The sequence below is a fragment of the Papaver somniferum genome, chromosome 5 (genome assembly GCF_003573695.1).
Source record: "Papaver somniferum cultivar HN1 chromosome 5, ASM357369v1, whole genome shotgun sequence".
NCBI classification, from domain to species: domain Eukaryota; kingdom Viridiplantae; phylum Streptophyta; class Magnoliopsida; order Ranunculales; family Papaveraceae; genus Papaver; species Papaver somniferum.
Window position 1 is genome coordinate 146,926,755 of NC_039362.1, and position 17,381 is coordinate 146,944,135.

Sequence of the window (17,381 nt, forward strand, 5' to 3'; positions counted from 1 at the left end):
TGTTTTGGAAATCTTTTCGTATTTTATACGAGGTGTCATCATTCAAAGAGGGGCCACATACTTCGAGTATGTGACCCGACCACATCGTAGCGGAATCGTTCATATTCAATGTTCTTACCAAACTGTTAGATACTCTGCATAATTAACCATACCAAAAAACTGCAGCAATGCTTCAACAAAAGAAGACAAAAAATGGTGTATTGTAAATTATTCCATTCTTGAAAATATAATAAGCTTCTTGATTCTGTTAACAAAAAGTTTCTTTGATTTCTCTAAGCACAATTGCAGATGTATTCTTTGTCATAAACCAAATAATCAGTCTGTAGCTTGACCGTATACCATCAAGTTTTTCCTATAGTACAAGCTATAATAAAATTTCAACCTTTAAACATACGCGACATCTTATTAAACCGATATGAAAATTGTAAAGTTTAGAGTTTTGGTTGAAACTATGTATCCAAGCAACTGATTAGAGTTTCGTTAAAGTTATGTACCCAAGTAATTGAAATTTGGTCACCGATGTCCTTCTGGTTCTACAAGAACTCGCATCTCCTCGACTATCTCTATTAGCTTGCTAAAAAATCTCCAAGTACTTTTGGTCATAATTTATGGTATAAAGCCACACATCGGTCCATCTCCATTCAAGAATTCTTTTTTTTTTTAGAACGGCTGCTTAGACATTGGATAACATTAAATTAGAATGTTTACCATATAGTTGGTACTTTTATAAAATTGCACCATCTCTGGGATGCTATACTGGTACCTTTCGCGCTGAGGATTTCTATTTTATAAAGTTATAATTGTATGACATGGTAAAAGTTCAGATGTATATTTAGGATCAGATATATTAAAAGCAATGGATACAACCAGATGTTTATCTAGCAAGGTCGGACCCAGAATGTTACACAACTTGTAAGTATATGGTTGCTTATGGCTCATAAATAGTGCAAACAAATACTGAGATCTCGACAAATATTGGACTATTTTTAATCCTCTCCTCCCCCTAAAAGGGTGGAGTTTGAGTACGGGGTTAACACTGAATTTTAAAAGCTTGAATAGTAAATGAGAAAGTGTTTGCTTACATGAAAGTTTATAAATAGAAAGACTCAAACAATTGGGAAGATCATTCCATGACACTTATGTATGCTAGTTGCTTTCTAGAGTCATCCTCTAAGAAACATAATTAAGTTTACGACTTAAAGACTTCACTTAAGGATTCGGGAAGCCAGGTCGGACTATCTTTACCTTGATAGTTCGTGTATCCTGATCTTGTTCTTGTTGACTGTCGAAGTTTTCATCAATCTCCAATCAGGAACGAGATAGAAATCGCAAAGTTCTATTCGTCTTAGAATTTGTGATTCCTCAAGATAGATATATAAAACTTTTCTTTGTTGATCGGTTTACATTGTTACTGAAAGGTGGTTACTAATCCATGCTTCTTAGCTAACTGAATGTAAGTGTTCCAGATTCATGAGGTTTGCTAGCTTTATATATTATAAACAAATTTCCAAGCCTTGATTTAAACTATTTAAAGAAAAATTAAATAGGCTTAGTAGTTATAGGCAGATTCTTATCAAAAGTTTTCACTTAGGTTGAATCAACTCTTAGGCTGTAAAGGATGTCAGCTAAGGGAATCAATTGCGTAGAGCCTTGCGAGGTTCAAGAGATATAAGGAGCACCATTGCAGATGAATTTCTTGGATGGTTAATTTGGTCTAAACTATATTCCAGTCCGAAGTCTGACGGTGTCTGTAGCGTCTTAATACAGTTTGGTATTCAAAGCTGGACGAAGTCTCGAGGCTTTTCTGCAGGTGCAGTTTTCCTCGTTAACAAAACTTTTGGTATCTTGTGTTTTTTCTTTTCCAAATTATATTGTTTTATCTTTATAACAGGAATAACACAAGTAGTACGTATTCAATGTAGGTAATTTAAGCCCTTATTAATTGTGATCAATTACGAGACATGTTCTTGTAGAATTCGTATCTTGAAAGATAAATAAAAAGTTTCATACTTGGCAGAATTGGGATCGTCTTGATTCAGATACGACTAGATTGATCTTGGATATTGATTTTTGAGATCGTCCAAGAACTATTCTACACAACCAGGTTCACGAACTTTTTGTCTAGACATATTGATTATGGAAGAGATAAGAGAAAAATTTATATACATATTGTTAAAGGATCTTAATTATATCTACTTGCAATTGTATTAAGTTTTGTCCATACAGGTTGACGAACGAAAAAACAGGTGTACCTTGTACCCTCTCCTTTTCATGTAAGTTATAACTTCTATTTATCATTAGCAATGAGGTGGATATTCTTGGATTTATTGTATTCCCCTACTAAGTAAGAAACAAAACCCCCTACAAACATACCGCAAGTGACACCCCTTTTTGAGCGGTAAATTTCTTGTCGAAAGCAATTGATGCAGCTACATGAGTGAATAGAAGTAAATATGTGGTGAAGATCTCAAAGAAAAAGATGGTGCATAATAAATGAATTCCAAATATTCTACGGAAAAGAATCGTCAAATAACTGCAAGTGCAATAGGAAATAATAGTTTCCTTCGTTCAAACCAAAATTTATTCCTTCTTCTGGCATAACCTGTAATAACAAAAAATAAAAGATATATTCACAAATTCACAACGACAAATGGAGTAGATTACAAATTCCATTGGTGCATAACCGAATCGGTTTCGGTTCAGTTTGGTGCAGAGTTGTATATATATTTTTTAAACCGACTGGTATCAAGTATGTAACAACTTAATTTTTCTACTTGCAATTGTTTTAGGTAAAAAAAAATGTGTGAACTGAGGGGTAAGCTGAAGTTTGTTGTGAGAACGAGAAATCAAAATCCAATAAGACTCGCCTAAACCAAGAAATAATTGTTCGGGTATTGTTTCAGTCACAAAGGAGGAAAATGGTTGATCTTAGGGAGGAAACCGGAGAAATAATGAGATCAGAGTGTTCAAATTCTAATGAAAAAAATGTAAGTCTCTATAGAGGTTGAGTTGAAACTTTTTTGATGTTAGACTCATGTGTATTTTATTAGTTGAACTCGTCGATATTTCGTAAGAAGTAGAATAACTGGAAAGTGGAGAATGTTGTTGAAGTCATGCCGTAATTGTAGGGAAGACTGAGAATCACATGCCTATTTACTCTATCATCAATGCATTGTTTCGCACGACATGATATTTATCCCATTGTGAATATACGGTTACATCGCACGTGTTGTAGACCACAGAACACAACCTTAAAGGTATCCCCATATGACGTAATTGATGGCTCTTAAAAAAATAATAGCAGAGCCAAGTGTCGCTACTGTCAAATTATTGGTTCATATTAGAGGCTACTCGATCAGTTAACTGAGTCAAGACTCATTATGACAATTCACTAGTGATGAGCATCGAGTCTAATGAGACTAGCAAGTCTCGTGGAGACTCAGTGAGTCAAGTAAGGCATGCTAGCTCTTATGTCAAGTCTCAACATGTACGAGTAAACGCTAGGATACGATGACATCAACTGTCTATGTTGGTTAATGACGTGCATATGGACATGTGATGCCTCTACTAGTGAATGGTCTGAATCTGACGCATTATATCTTAAACAAAAAGTATTACACAATAAAATAATAGAATATTTTTGAATCATATAAGAATTTTATTTAACGAATTAGGTGCATGGTACCTAACTCAAATAGATCCGAATAAGATATAAATGACATGACGTACCTGACACAAGCCAAATTATATTCAAATCACGCAGATGCAAACAAACAATGCATTAGCTAGTTGTGGACTGTTCTGTTTCCCATGGGAGTTGCCACAATAATATAGCCAGCCAAGCCATCTACGAACAGTGTTTCTGAATAAGGGGCATCAGAATAAGGCCGGGCCATTACGGATAAATTTGAGTTTTTCGAGTAGAAGTAGGCAGTACTTATGATAAACAGAAAAACCATAACAAGCCTCTAATGGCCGTTCTCTTTCACTTCTACCCAACAAAACCCTAGTTCCGAAGAATTCCAACAAATCCTTTTCATTTCTCACCACTCACTCACCCACAGAACCCATGGCGACAACTACTACTATATCAACTGCGTTTCAGTTCCCTAAATTACATGTTTCTCGAATCAATTGCTTCAAGAATGCCGCTTCTCCTTCAATTCTTCGTACCTCGTCATCATTAAGGTAACAAGAGCAAATTCTTTCATTCTTATTTCTCAGATAGGGTTTGCATCCCAGGGGTATGCTTTTTCTTATGGGAATTGTAACAAATTGGGTTTTTGTTGTAATGATTTTAGGTTTCCAAAGATACAACAAGTAAATCATAAAGTGGCATGTCCACTGATACGGAAACGGAATGCTGGAGTGGTTTGTGCAGCTGCATCTGCTGCAGGAAGTTCAGATAGTGACGCAAATCCTTATGAGGTAATTTTAAGAATTTAACTAAGGTTATACCATGCCTGGTTAAGATAGGTAGTGTGAGCGACAACGAATTGTTTGTTTACACAGAGTTTTTGATTATTCTGTTTTATTATTAAAGGTTATTGGTGTAAGTTCCATAGAGGGATTTGAAATGATTAAGGCGGCATATACAAGAAGGCGAAGGGAGGCTGAGAGAAATGGTGATGAAGCCACTGTAGCTCGAGTATGTTACTAATGAACTTATGGCTCTATGTTCGTCTATTATATGTTGTTGAGGACAATGAGGGCTGTAATTAAGTTGGAGGTGTAATGGTCTGTTGTTATTTTATTTTTTTCCAGTTAGAAAAGGCATATGATAAAGTTATGATGGCACAGCTAACAAATCGGAAAAAGGGCTTGACAGTTGGTTCCTTTAAGGTATATTTCTTCTTTGCTTTGTTATTCTCATGTCCTTGAGGAGTGGGGAGTACATGAGTGACTTTTAGTAAATTGCCTTAGTTTTGTAGCATGTGAGATAATGATATTTGCCTAAACCCAGATGGCAAGGAATGTCGTTCTATTTGTATCTATTGAGCTGTTGATTTCATTGGTTTAGTTTCAAAGTTGACAGTTCTATTTCATTGGTTTAGCTCCATCCAACATGTCAGTATTTTCAGTGCTGATACAATATCTTCTCTTCTTTACTTCTCATTACAAGAATTTTAGTTAACGTTTAGTATATCACACTGAATCTGTGGTGATGAGATTTATCAGATTTATCTCTTCTTATCTTAAACACTAGCATCTGTTTTCTGTAAATCAACTTTAATGTGTCTGTCGGTTTACATTATTGATAATGTGAAGATTCTACACTGAAGTGTCCGCACATTATTCTGCATGACATTTTGTGGCTATGAATGTCAAGGTTTTCGATGGCTATGATAATTCACATCTAGGACGGCTAAGAGTTACTTTCATCTCCTGTGTCATGATTTAGATTTGCTTGCTGCTGCCAGTAGCTCTTTGTCTTTGATTAGCTTCCATCGATGGGTTATTACCTTTCTTCTGCCCTCTCAGTAGTCGGTTCAGAGTTAGAATGCCACTCTGCTCTTTATGGAGTATTACGTTTTGCATATTACCATAAAATGGCACATATTGACTATTATATTCTTTTAAGTTTTAACTTGTAACGTTGAAGAAAACTGAGGAAACCTTCTGGTGATGTCTGCTTTATTAAAAGAAGCACATTCTTTTCACTGGTAGGTGTAATCAGAGCTCCCTTCATTGCTCGGTTCTTGTTACATTACAAAGTCTGAAGAGTGTTAAAGGCATTTCCTGCGGTACTTGCAATGCAAACCTAAACACTGCGCCAGAACATTGATTAAATATGGAATTTTGTTTTCTGGGGATGCCCTGTCAGAGTAAATCCACTCCAGTATCGAAGAGAACATCCAGGATAATTTTATTAAATTTATTATGCATAAGCGATGAGAAGTTGTGCATCAACTTGGCGAGGTATAGTTGTGTACCAACATGTAACTGGTATGGAAAACTATGAGATTTATCACAACTCACCTTTGCTAGTAATTAGCTCACCAGATGTCAGACTACCAAATTCCCCTAGTGTTACCCTTTTTCCATTTTCATTTGAGCTCTGTTAAATTCCCTTTCCAGTAACTATTCAAAGTTGTTGTGCACACTTGTGTGTATCATTTATGTGTATATTCTTTTTCATATTATTGGCTTCAATTTTTCACCGACCTTTCTTTTTTAAATACCGTATCTTGCAGGTCTCGAAGGACATAAAATATGCTGATAGACAACCAATTGTACCATGGGGCCCAAGGTATTTATTCTAAGCAGAATATCTTTGTGTCAGTTGGTTGGGCATTTGGACTAAGTAACTTGAGCATACAATGTTTTCTAGGCAAGTTCAGGAATAAACAGATGAAAGTCTTTTAAGAAAAATGTGCGCAAATTGTTAGGATAAGGTTTTTGAGCAAGGTAATCGGCAACTTCATTTGATATAAGCTAGTTTAGATACAATAGTCTAGGACTGTCTTTCCATTTTACGGTCATGTAATATGGTATATGAAAGGACATAGTTGAGAGGGTTTAGCCATTTTATAGCATCTCTAACAAGCCTTTCTGATATATAATTTTGTGGATCTAGCTAATATTTAGCTAGTAATAGTTTTGATAGAAATGTCTGAATGTTTCAAATTTTACTGAGGCGATCTCAATGTTTTCATATATGGAGATTTTGGGTAGGCCCCATAGATGAATATGTGCATGAAATTTCCTTAAATGTTTGGGGAGAGCAACTTAAGAGTTTAACCTTTGTATTATCAAATGTAAATCAATTACAAATGTTAAGATTAAACCCATATGTCAGATAAATTTGTTTTTTTTCTTTTTCCATTTAACCTTAAAAGGCATAATTCATATCTGCTGTCAATCTTAATCAGTATAGGTATCTAGTTTGATTGCTCTTGTGCTGATTATGGACTCTGTTCATCCTCAGGTTTTCGAAATCCAGTGTACAGGATATGCGAATAAACCTGGCAATATCTGCTGTTTTTGTAAGTTGCACAGAGTGCTGAAACATGGATCTCAATTCTCAACCTTCTCTTCTTCAGTTCATTTTTTACTGTGACTTTTTGGATTCGAGTATATTGTGATTGCATTCATATGTGGTTGTCGGGAAACAAAATAATGACTAAGAATGCTGGGAACGGACCTTATCCGTGACTAAGTCATATCATGGCTCACGGGCTTCATGTTGTTCTTGTTCTAGAAGATACTACACAGTACTAGTCTCTCCTCGGAGGATGTCTAGCCTCAAAGAACTAGGTGTGTTCTCTGTACGCGAAGAATGGGGAAAAAATAAATTCTGATTAGATGACATAATTAAAGCTAAGAAAGTTCTATTCAGCGAAAACAACTGTATAAATTTGGAAGCCTTATATATGAACATGAGATATGTTTGAAAAAAGTTGTATGGCCTTCGCTTAAGTATAAGAGTATGACAGTGTATTTAGATCACTAGTAGAAAATAGGCACGTAATTTGCCCCGAGTCATGATTATGTTTACCACACACAATGGTCATATTCCTACTTATGCCACCTGCTCTGTTACAGTCAAATGCTACTGCCTTCTCTCAATTTCTCCTCTGACTAGTTAGTGATCATTGTTTTGTCACTCTCTTCTTTGAATGGGGGCTGAATTCGTCATTGTCTTGTTTTTATATAGACCGCTTGGATAGTTATCAAACGGAGTGCTGAATGGAAGCCTCTGCAGTTTTTAGCTTTTGTATTTGTATATCGAATATTTGAGAAGTTGAAATCTTCAGAACCATCTGTTTCTCCTACATTTAATGTAAGTAGCAGTGTTATCACAATTTTTATTTGAGTTACTTTAAGGTTTTTCATCTGCAGAACTGCAGAACCTACTTCTTTCTTGATGCAATTTATTAGAATATTTTGTTACTCTTGGCTGCAGGAAGAAGGTGAGGATGAAGGGCGGGGATTGAGAATGGGAAAACGAATTCTTCGTTCCCTTTCATTAGTTTTTGGTTGTATTACTGTTACTTCACTGGTACGCGAGTCAATTTTCCGATTGGGTTTACCTTCATATTTAAGACCATCCTCAATGCCGTGAAGAAATGAGGTGTTAGCCATTGTTGTTTCCCCTATGAGACTAACTTTAATATGCTCTCCTAATTGTTTATAATGCAGGGATTCACTGGTATTTTAAACGTGATTGAGATGCTTGGCAGTTTCATTCCTTCTTTCCTCTATAATAACCAGGTAACATCACATTTAATTGGCCTTGAGTAGTTTATAAACGGACATGATATTTTAAAATAATTTCCCTAGGAGAATGTTACAGTTTATCATTATGATTTGTGCAGTCTTAAGTTCAGAATGAATCCTAGGTCCACAAAACCATCATAAATCTGGGGGCATCAATTTGGTCATGTCTAGCTCGAACTAATTTTCCCAGTTTACACTGTACATCATTCAGTGCCAAATCCTTGACCGCTTGTAATATAATTTAGAATCATTTCACTTCCTATTGGGGTGTGTATGATTTGGAAGTGATGCACAACTGGACCCAAAGCTGGCAATCCAGCTTATATACGTTACACATGAGAGTTGGACACAGTAGAATCAGAACTGAGTATCCAGGAACACACTGGAACTGGAACATTTTCAATTATGTAGCTGTGTAAGATCTGATGGTTTGCAACTGTATACAACTTAAGGATACACCTATTACTGGCTGTATCAATCTGGTTTATGAATGCATTGATTTCTTCAAATCGGTTTAGACCTTTAGTTAGAGTACTCATCATGGCTGTTGTTGGATGTTATATAAGTTAGGGTACTCATCATGGCTGTTGTTGGATGTTATATAGCATCTGTTTATCTGATTAAACTTACAATTGTGGTGATGCAGGAACTATTTATCACTTCCGCAACTGCTGTTATGCTCTACATCTTGGCCTCATTTTATAGATGATCAGGAAATTTGTATTTCATAAGAAGGGTAGAGTTAATTTTGCAACAAACTATTGCGAGGTTATAGGTCTTTAGCTATTATCTTTGGTGTCAAATTTTGCGAGTGAGGTACAGCTATTACTTCTTCAATAAAGAAGCTTCCTAATTTTTGCTGAAAACCAGTTTTTAGTTTAAACCCATGTACTTGAACTATTGACTTCTTTGGAAAACATGTATGCGAAGTACCTCACAAAAAAAAAAAATCCCATAAGCAACTCTGAATCTTATGAGTTGGTTGTAGGTCTTGAACGAGGTGGTTGCACCATGCAATTGTCTTAGCCTGAGAAGTTTAGGCAGGGTTTCCAAGCTGTATTCTTTCGGATTCTCTCTCTTTTGGGTATACTGTCTATCCTCCCGCAGAACTTGTGCAGCCAATTCCTTGGCAGTGTCATTTGCTAAAACAGGTATAACCCTTTGAGCAACCAGTATCATAATGTTCTTCACAAAGTGAACAGTAGGACCTGACTACCTAGGTCCAGAAGCAATAACAGCTTTATGCACTTCCATACCATTGTATAAGAAATGAGTTTTCAGATGAAGAAATTTTGGGGGTTTGATGAGACTTACAAAGGAAGAAGTAGTACTATCTCCTGTTCCCTGAACAGCTAAACCTTCACATCACATTTTCTTTCACAATATTAGGGCAAAAATATCAGGGACGGGCTAAAGCTCATGTGTCATAGGCACGTTTCATGTAGGATAGGACTTGCCCTTAAGCTTATCACATGACATACACGTGAGGATTAAAAAAGAAACATTCTTTTATGATGAAACAAATTGAGTTCCCATAATTTCCTTGTTTTTGGGAAAATCTTCCGTTCTTCCATGTTTGTTTCTTCTCCAGAGTTGGTTGTCTGAAAATGTGATGATTTGAAACTGAAAAACACACAATCTGGTTGGATTTTGGATATTAATGAACGGCCAATTATTATTATATCATCTATGAAGAAGAAGGATACTGTGTGTTCAGCGCCTGAGAATGATTCTACTTCTTCTTCACAACAAATCATCTTACAGATGGAATGGCAGATCTTGTTAATTATGGAAATCTTGAACGTGATATTGAACAAGTGAGACAAAAAAAAAATTATATATTTTTTTTAATTATTTCCCACTCTCAATTGCATTTATTTATTGGTTTTTTATCCATGTAAAATTCTGAATGCTGGTAGAAAATTTGGAATCATTGCCCCATTGATGTGATCTGTTGGTAAATTTGACTCAGAGAAACGAAACAAGATATAGATTACTCAAAAGGGTTTGCATGTTATGCTAGTGACTACAATTTTGTTTGGATGGATCTTCTAAACCATAATGTGGCTCCTTTAACAAATCTAAATCTCTCCCTATATCGATCCATAGCAACTCCATGGTGTTGTCAAGCAATTTTTTTTAAAAAAAGAATTACATCTCTGGCATATAAAAATCAATTTCTTACTCTTTGTTCATTGTTTGAACAAACTGCACTACACCATCTTGCTTTGCAAGGTTCTATTCAAAAACAGTGTTCTCTACCTAGTTTCTACAAGTCTACATTGGTGGGTTTTTACTAGTTTCTCTTGATGCATAACAAAGCTTAATCTGACATAATTCACTACCTTTATCTTTTTAATGACCCTTTTGGAAGATATGCACTGCGCTCCTATGGTAGTAGAGATAGGATTATATAGTAACGTTGGCTTGAATTGAGAAGTATTTGTGCACCTGGTTATATGGTAACCAATAGAAAGGGAATGAACCTCCTCGTACTGAATTCAGGTCAGAATAGACTTCATAAATGATTTGATATATGTATGTAGCAGAACATGGATTCTCTTAGCCTATTATGATGCTTAATTGGGTTCTAAGTTTTTGTTGTTTGTAGCCATATATTTTGTTCTGTTATTTTGATGTCCCTTTTCTACATTTTCTTGTGAAGGCGCTTATTACTTTGAAGAAGGGTACTCAGTTAATCAAGTACAGTCGGAAAGGAAAGCCAAAATTTTGTCCATTTAGAATTTCTTCTGTGAGTAACTACCTCTATTTTGGGTTAACTTTTTATTTATTTTTGTCTTCGTAGTCTACATATCGCATGCATCCTTCCACCAGTCAATGGTTCTTTTTAGGAAAAATAGATGGGCTGTGTCATTTGCTCGTAATAGTAGACATGTAGAAGGACTAGATTGCGTGAAGTGATACCATTTCATAATGACCCATATGGTAATAAGTCGTACATGGGTATAATTCAACGACTGGTTTCTAATAAAAAGATTCTTCTCGCCTTGTAAATCGTCATCTTAGGAGGTCAGGATACAACATTGATTTCTCAAATTACTGCTAAAAGATTAGCAAAGTTTGGGCATCTTTTTTTCTTTTAACAGTTGCTTACATGATATCCAATGGGATTAGAGGTTTCACCACATGCCGCATTATTTGTGTTCCACATGATTATCTGCACAGTATCAGAACCTCCTCACAGTGTATCAGCTAATATCGTTACTTGTAAATATTTGGGCTTCTCAAAGGAATTTTCAACCATCAAGTACTGATATGTGCTAGCACATGCTCGTTTCATTAGTATTTATTGCTTCGGATATGATTATTTAATCTCTTGGCCAATGGTCTTCTGGATACGTAAATGAGTTGGAAATAACAACTGTACTTGCAGGACGAAACAACACTAATTTGGTTTTCCCGTGGCGAGGAAAGGAATTTGAAGCTGTCTTCCATCACACATATCATCCCTGGACAGAGAACCGTGAGTCGGTGTATTTCTCAAGGATACATTTTGTTACAGTAATTTTTCAATTATGAATTTATTTCTTGTTAGTTTTTTTACTGGTTGTTTTTTACTTCTATTTTTAACCCGTTTCATAGTTTTTACTATTTGTAATATGTTCAGTTTAGTTTGTGTGTTGCTTCTTACACTGCAGGCCGTTTTTAGGAGATATTTGCGTCCTGAAAAAGAGTATTTATCATTTTCCCTTCTTTATAATAATGGTGAAAGATCTCTTGATCTGGTTAGTGATTGAACCTTAAAATTGTAAGTTTAATAGTGGTTGGTACATATAGATTATCTTTAACCCTGCCTACTAATTAGATATGCAAGGACAAAGTTGAAGCAGAGGTGTGGTTTGCAGGCCTCCAGGCATTGGTTTTGACGCGTCAACGTACTAGGCGTAGTAAAAGTGATCTTTCTGATGTGAGTCCTTGTCTCTTAACAGTCTTACGTTTTTTTCATTATGGAATTTCATATCCTGTACTTATTCAGTCATTCTCTATTGGGGGCTTTGGTGGTAAATTTTTTGCAGGTAATTTGCAATACGCACAATAATGGGCCTTCTTACTTGTTGTATTAATGGCTCAATGCAAATTACCATGTAAATTCACTGTGGTTCCCACCAAAAGCCCACAAACTTGAGGTATTTCATCTATTTGCATCATGAAATATAGTCGCGGTATACCAAGCAAAGTCATAATTAATGTTTTAAGTGTTGATGTTAGCTTTAGATGCCTCATTCTCAAAATTTGAGATAGAATGATGTAATTCGTCGCATTGCTTGGATGGTGTTTTAGCTCCCTCCTTAAGGTCTATCTTGCACTCATATATTGCCAGACTTTCTAGGGGCATTAAACCGAGTTTTGTGTCTGGGCGCTCTCTTGAATAGACTTTCTAGGCCCGTAACATGAGCAACGACCGGAGTGGGAATACTTCTGGGTTGTGCCAAGTTGGGGCATGTTACTTAGATCTGATATTGTTGCTAGCATTTGTTTATCATAAAACTGCCAAGTAACACATACCATCTTGTTACAAATATCAGTTCACTGATGGTGGTAGCGTTCAGAATTTTCGTCCTTTTGGTGCAGCGCTAGAGGTTACTTCAAGTATTCCTCGTAGTCTTTACACAAAGTCAGTAGATGACAGTTATCGAGAATCTACTTCGAATTTCAGAAGCTCGGATGTGGGGTCAGACCGTGCAAGTATTCCTCGTAGTCATTACACAAAGTCAGTAGGTGACAGTTCACGAGAATCTACTACGAATTTCCGAAGCTCGGATGTGGGATCAGACCATGGAAGTATTCCTCGTAATCATTACATAAAGTCAGTAGGTGACAGTTCACGAGAATCTACTTCGAATTTTAGAAGTTCAGATGTGGGGTCAGACCGTGGAATTGTTTCTCGTAGTTATTACACAAAGTCAGTAGGTGGTAGTTCACGAGAATATACTTCGAATTTTAGAAGCTCAGATGTGGGGTCAGACCGTGGAAAAATGCAACCGAGAGCAAGTAACGCAGATGGTATACGAATTAGTGTTTCTAGCGCTCCTAGTAGCTCTAGTCAAGGTTCTGGACCAGATGATATTGAATCCTTGGGTGATGTTTATGTCTGGGGAGAGGTCTGGTGTGATGGGAGTTTAGTTGATGGATCTGTGTCTCCTACCCTGTCAAAAATCGATGTTCTTCTTCCTAAGTCCTTAGAATCAAATGTGGTGTTGGATGTTCATCAGATTGCTTGCGGTTCTAGACATGCTGCACTAGTTACGAGACAGGGTGAAGTTTTTACTTGGGGTGAGGAATCTGGTGGCCGGCTTGGTCATCAAATTGATTCCGGTTTTAGTCGCCCTCAACTTGTTGATTATCTGATACTCAATAATGCAGAGTACGTTGGATGTGGAGAATATCACACTTGTGCAATAACTATGGCTGGCGATGTGTTTACTTGGGGAGATGGTACCCAAAATGGTGCACTTCTAGGTCATGGAACTGACATTAGCCACTGGATACCCAAAAGAGTCTCTGGTCCTTTAGAAGGAGTACAAGTTTTATCTGTTGCATGTGGAACATGGCACACAGCACTTGTAACTTCTGACGGGAAATTGTTTACATTCGGTGATGGAACATTTGCTGTTTTGGGGCATGGAGATCGAGAAAGTGTTGCGTACCCTAGAGCAGTTGAATCTTTGGATGGATTGAAGACTGTCAAGGTTGCAGCTGGAGTATGGCACACTGCGGCAATCGTAGAGGTCATGGGACAGGCTGGTTCAAATATCTCGTCTAGGAAATTGTTCACTTGGGGGGATGGTGATACATACCGCTTGGGTCACGGAGATAAGGACCCACGCCTGGTTCCTACCTGTATCCCCGCACTTATTGACTATGATTTCTACCAAGTCGCATGTGGAAACTGTATTACTGTTGCTCTTACAACATCTGGCCATGTATTTACGATGGGAACTACTGCATACGGCCAGCTAGGTAATCCTCTCTCTGACGGTAAATTACCTCGGTTGGTGCAAGATAAATTGGTAGGTGAATTCATTGAAGAGGTTTCTTGTGGTGAATCACATGTCGCGGTTTTAACATCAAGAAATGAAGTGCTCACTTGGGGAAGAGGTGCAAATGGAAGATTGGGACATGGAGATACTGAAGATCGTAAGGCTCCAACCTTTGTTGAAGGTTTAAAAGATAGGCATGTAAAAAGTGTATCATGTGGGTCAAACTTCACGGCGTGTATTTGCATTCACAAGTGGGTATCTGGAGCGGACCAATCCCTCTGCTCTGGTTGTCGTCAAGCATTTGGCTTTACTAGAAAGCGGCACAATTGTTACAATTGCGGACTGGTGCATTGCCATGCTTGTAGCTCAAAAAAAGCACTGAGAGCTGCGTTGGCTCCAACTCCTGGAAAACCACATCGTGTTTGTGATTCTTGCTATTCAAAACTTAAAGCATCTGAAGCTGGTACTCCGACGGGTCTTACTACTAAAAAGACGGTTGCACCTCGTCGTTCACTAGATGGAAGAGACAGGATAGACAAGGGAGACGTAAGATCGTCTAGGTTTTTGTTATCTCCTAGCCCTGAACCAGTGAAGTTCGTAGACGTTAAAATGGTTAAGCCAGGGATGAAATCTGAGTCTTCTCAGTCAACTCAAATTACTCAAGTTCCATCTATCTTTCAACTAAAAGATATTGCTTTTCAGAGTCCACTTAGTGCACTTCAATTTGCTCTAAAGCCAGTTATTACGTCAGCACCTCAGCCACCACCTCCACCTCAGTCAGCAGTTCAAACACCATCAAGACCTTCTTCACCATACTCGAGGAGGCCAAGCCCACCACGCTCTGCCGCTCCTGCGTTTTCTAAGAGCATCATTGATAGTCTCAAGAAAACAAATGAACTTTTGAACCAAGAAGTCATGAAGTTACAAACCCAGGTAAGTTCTCTCTCACTCACTCATTTTTTTGGTCAAGTCCGAATTCATTAAAACAGCAAATGGCATTTCAAAAGAAAAGTGCCCAAAAAAGGAAAAAATAAGTTCTCTCTGTCTCTCTCTCTCACTCACTCACTCACTCACATGAATGTATGACAGTTAATCTTACTCTCATTTGCCAAATCTGAGTTATTATGTGATGTGTTTTAACCTCTAGGTTAAAAGCTTGAAAGTAAAGTGTGAATCTCAAGATGCGGAGGTGCAGAAAGCTCATACAAAAACTCAAGAAGCATTGTCTCTAGCTGAAGAAGAATCTTCCAATTGTAGAATAGCCAAAGAAGTAGTCAAGTCAATCACAATCCAGGTACTTCCATGGCAAACGAAAGCTTAACTGTAATCTACCAAACATAGAAGAATGCAAAATGAGCTTGTCAAGCTAAACTGCACAAACAAAGCTTGGTAAACCTGAAAGTTTTAAGTTACAAAAATAACAGTGGGTGCTTGATCGATATCCCATCTGATGAAATTTCCATCTTCCATCTAATTACAGCATTAAACGAAAATATAACTATGTTCCACTCTAAATTGACTGTAGAGAACCTAATCAACCCTGGAACTGCTGTCTGCAAATTGAACTTTAAAACAAATTATGTGCCTTAGTTCAGGTTTATGCAAGATTTGATCTATCGACCAGAAAAATTGTTAAAATTATTCAATACTCTAGCCTTGGATATAGTGACCTTTATAGCCATCTGTCAATATTACTTGATGATACGTCATGGATAGACATCAAACTGAATGTTCAATCAGTAGCAATAGGGTTGCATTACCGGCATAGCTTCTTCTACTAAGTTAGTTGTGCAACAGTTTCTGTGCGCAGTCACATTTGTTGGTATGGAATGACATGCGTAAATGCATCTCTATCTTAGTTGCTTCTATCTCTAACAGTACTAAAATTATGTTTTCCTTGCTTTCTTGCTTAGTGGAACGACATGACCGAGAAATTACCTCCTGAGTTCAGTGAAAATGAAATTTTCAAAGCCTTCCATGCTCATATGGATTCTTTGCTCAAACCAAATGGAAGCCATTCTTCAGACTTCTCTTCTTCCTTGACAGCAGAGTGTGTGGAGAAGGAACAGCACCAAAGTACCTCTGATACTAACTTATCACAGAAATTGGGATTCAAGAGATCGTCCAGTTCTGAAAGTGTTTCTCATCATAAAGTTGAGAACGGTTCAACATCTCAGAGCATGGAAGTGACTGAGCAATTTGAACCTGGAGTGTATATAACTGCTACTATTGTCGATGGAACCAAAGTCTTCAAACGTGTTAGATTCAGGTATTTTATAACTTATCTGTGAAGTGAGAACGTATCTCTCTTTCCCTTTTCCTTGATTGCATTTTCAGAATTAGTATTAACCTCAAAAATTCAAGAGTCTAGTTATGATAATGATCGAGCGGAATATATAGGGAGCCAGTAGTTGAATGGTAAAAGAATCCACCGAGTCACTGGAAGATTCCATACATGTATCGTCTTATTAATAATCGGGCAGAAATGAGTAATTTGTATGTTAGACATCTTACACATTATAGTTTCGCATATTAAATATAATAACAATACACTTGCATTCCTACAGCTAGTTGACATACTGTACACCAATTCATATGTCATATCAGCATAGCTTATTAATAATTCATGTGTCAATATTTGTTACTATGATTTATCGATTAAATTCCCATGTTTGTGCAGTAAAAGAAGGTTTGCGAACCAGCAGGCGGAAGAGTGGTGGAAGGAGAATAAAGATAGAGTGTTTAGGAGATATAGATCTCCAGATAAAGAGAATACCCACACCAGTTCATCTACGAATTCAACACCAAAAGAGGAGGAAGAAGCCGCACCTCCACCTCCGTGACTTTAGAGTTTAGATTGAATGATTACAGCGCCAAACAATGTTTAGAATTCTTTTTCAATTCTTGATTCTTTCTTTTCCTCTCGTAGAGTTGTTTATACCATTTGCCTCCTACCACTCTAGTACTGTACAGTAGATGAAGTGTTGAAGAGAAAATGCCTTCGCCACTGTAATGTTATTATTTGCTTTGGCATGGAAATTTCCTCTGCATCTAAAGGTTGTCTATTTTGGGGGTAAGCAAACAAACTTAAATTTATAGACAGAGCTAAGTGCTTCTAAAACAGGTGCATAAGAGTGTGTCCCTAATTAGCCATGCCAG

General features: G+C 37.1%; 2 protein-coding genes across 2 annotated transcripts; both read left to right on the forward strand.

Annotated features, from left to right (window-relative positions):
• The first annotated feature begins 3,892 nt into the window (after positions 1 to 3,892).
• LOC113283115 lies at positions 3,893 to 9,103 on the forward strand. The gene is made up of 10 exons (XM_026532269.1): positions 3,893 to 4,188; positions 4,302 to 4,428; positions 4,544 to 4,648; positions 4,765 to 4,842; positions 6,195 to 6,250; positions 6,929 to 6,986; positions 7,658 to 7,783; positions 7,907 to 8,002; positions 8,143 to 8,214; positions 8,867 to 9,103. Exons 1-10 carry the CDS (start codon positions 4,070 to 4,072, stop codon positions 8,927 to 8,929), a joined length of 900 nt encoding a protein of 299 aa, XP_026388054.1. The 5' UTR covers positions 3,893 to 4,069; the 3' UTR covers positions 8,930 to 9,103.
• A 657-nt stretch (positions 9,104 to 9,760) lies between these two features.
• LOC113283116 (PH, RCC1 and FYVE domains-containing protein 1-like) lies at positions 9,761 to 17,324 on the forward strand. Its single transcript, XM_026532270.1, has 9 exons — positions 9,761 to 10,037; positions 10,886 to 10,972; positions 11,615 to 11,704; positions 11,880 to 11,966; positions 12,047 to 12,148; positions 12,768 to 15,155; positions 15,370 to 15,516; positions 16,136 to 16,491; positions 16,903 to 17,324. Exons 1-9 carry the CDS (start codon positions 9,990 to 9,992, stop codon positions 17,063 to 17,065), a joined length of 3,468 nt encoding a protein of 1,155 aa, XP_026388055.1. The 5' UTR covers positions 9,761 to 9,989; the 3' UTR covers positions 17,066 to 17,324.
• Positions 17,325 to 17,381: the final 57 nt, after the last annotated feature.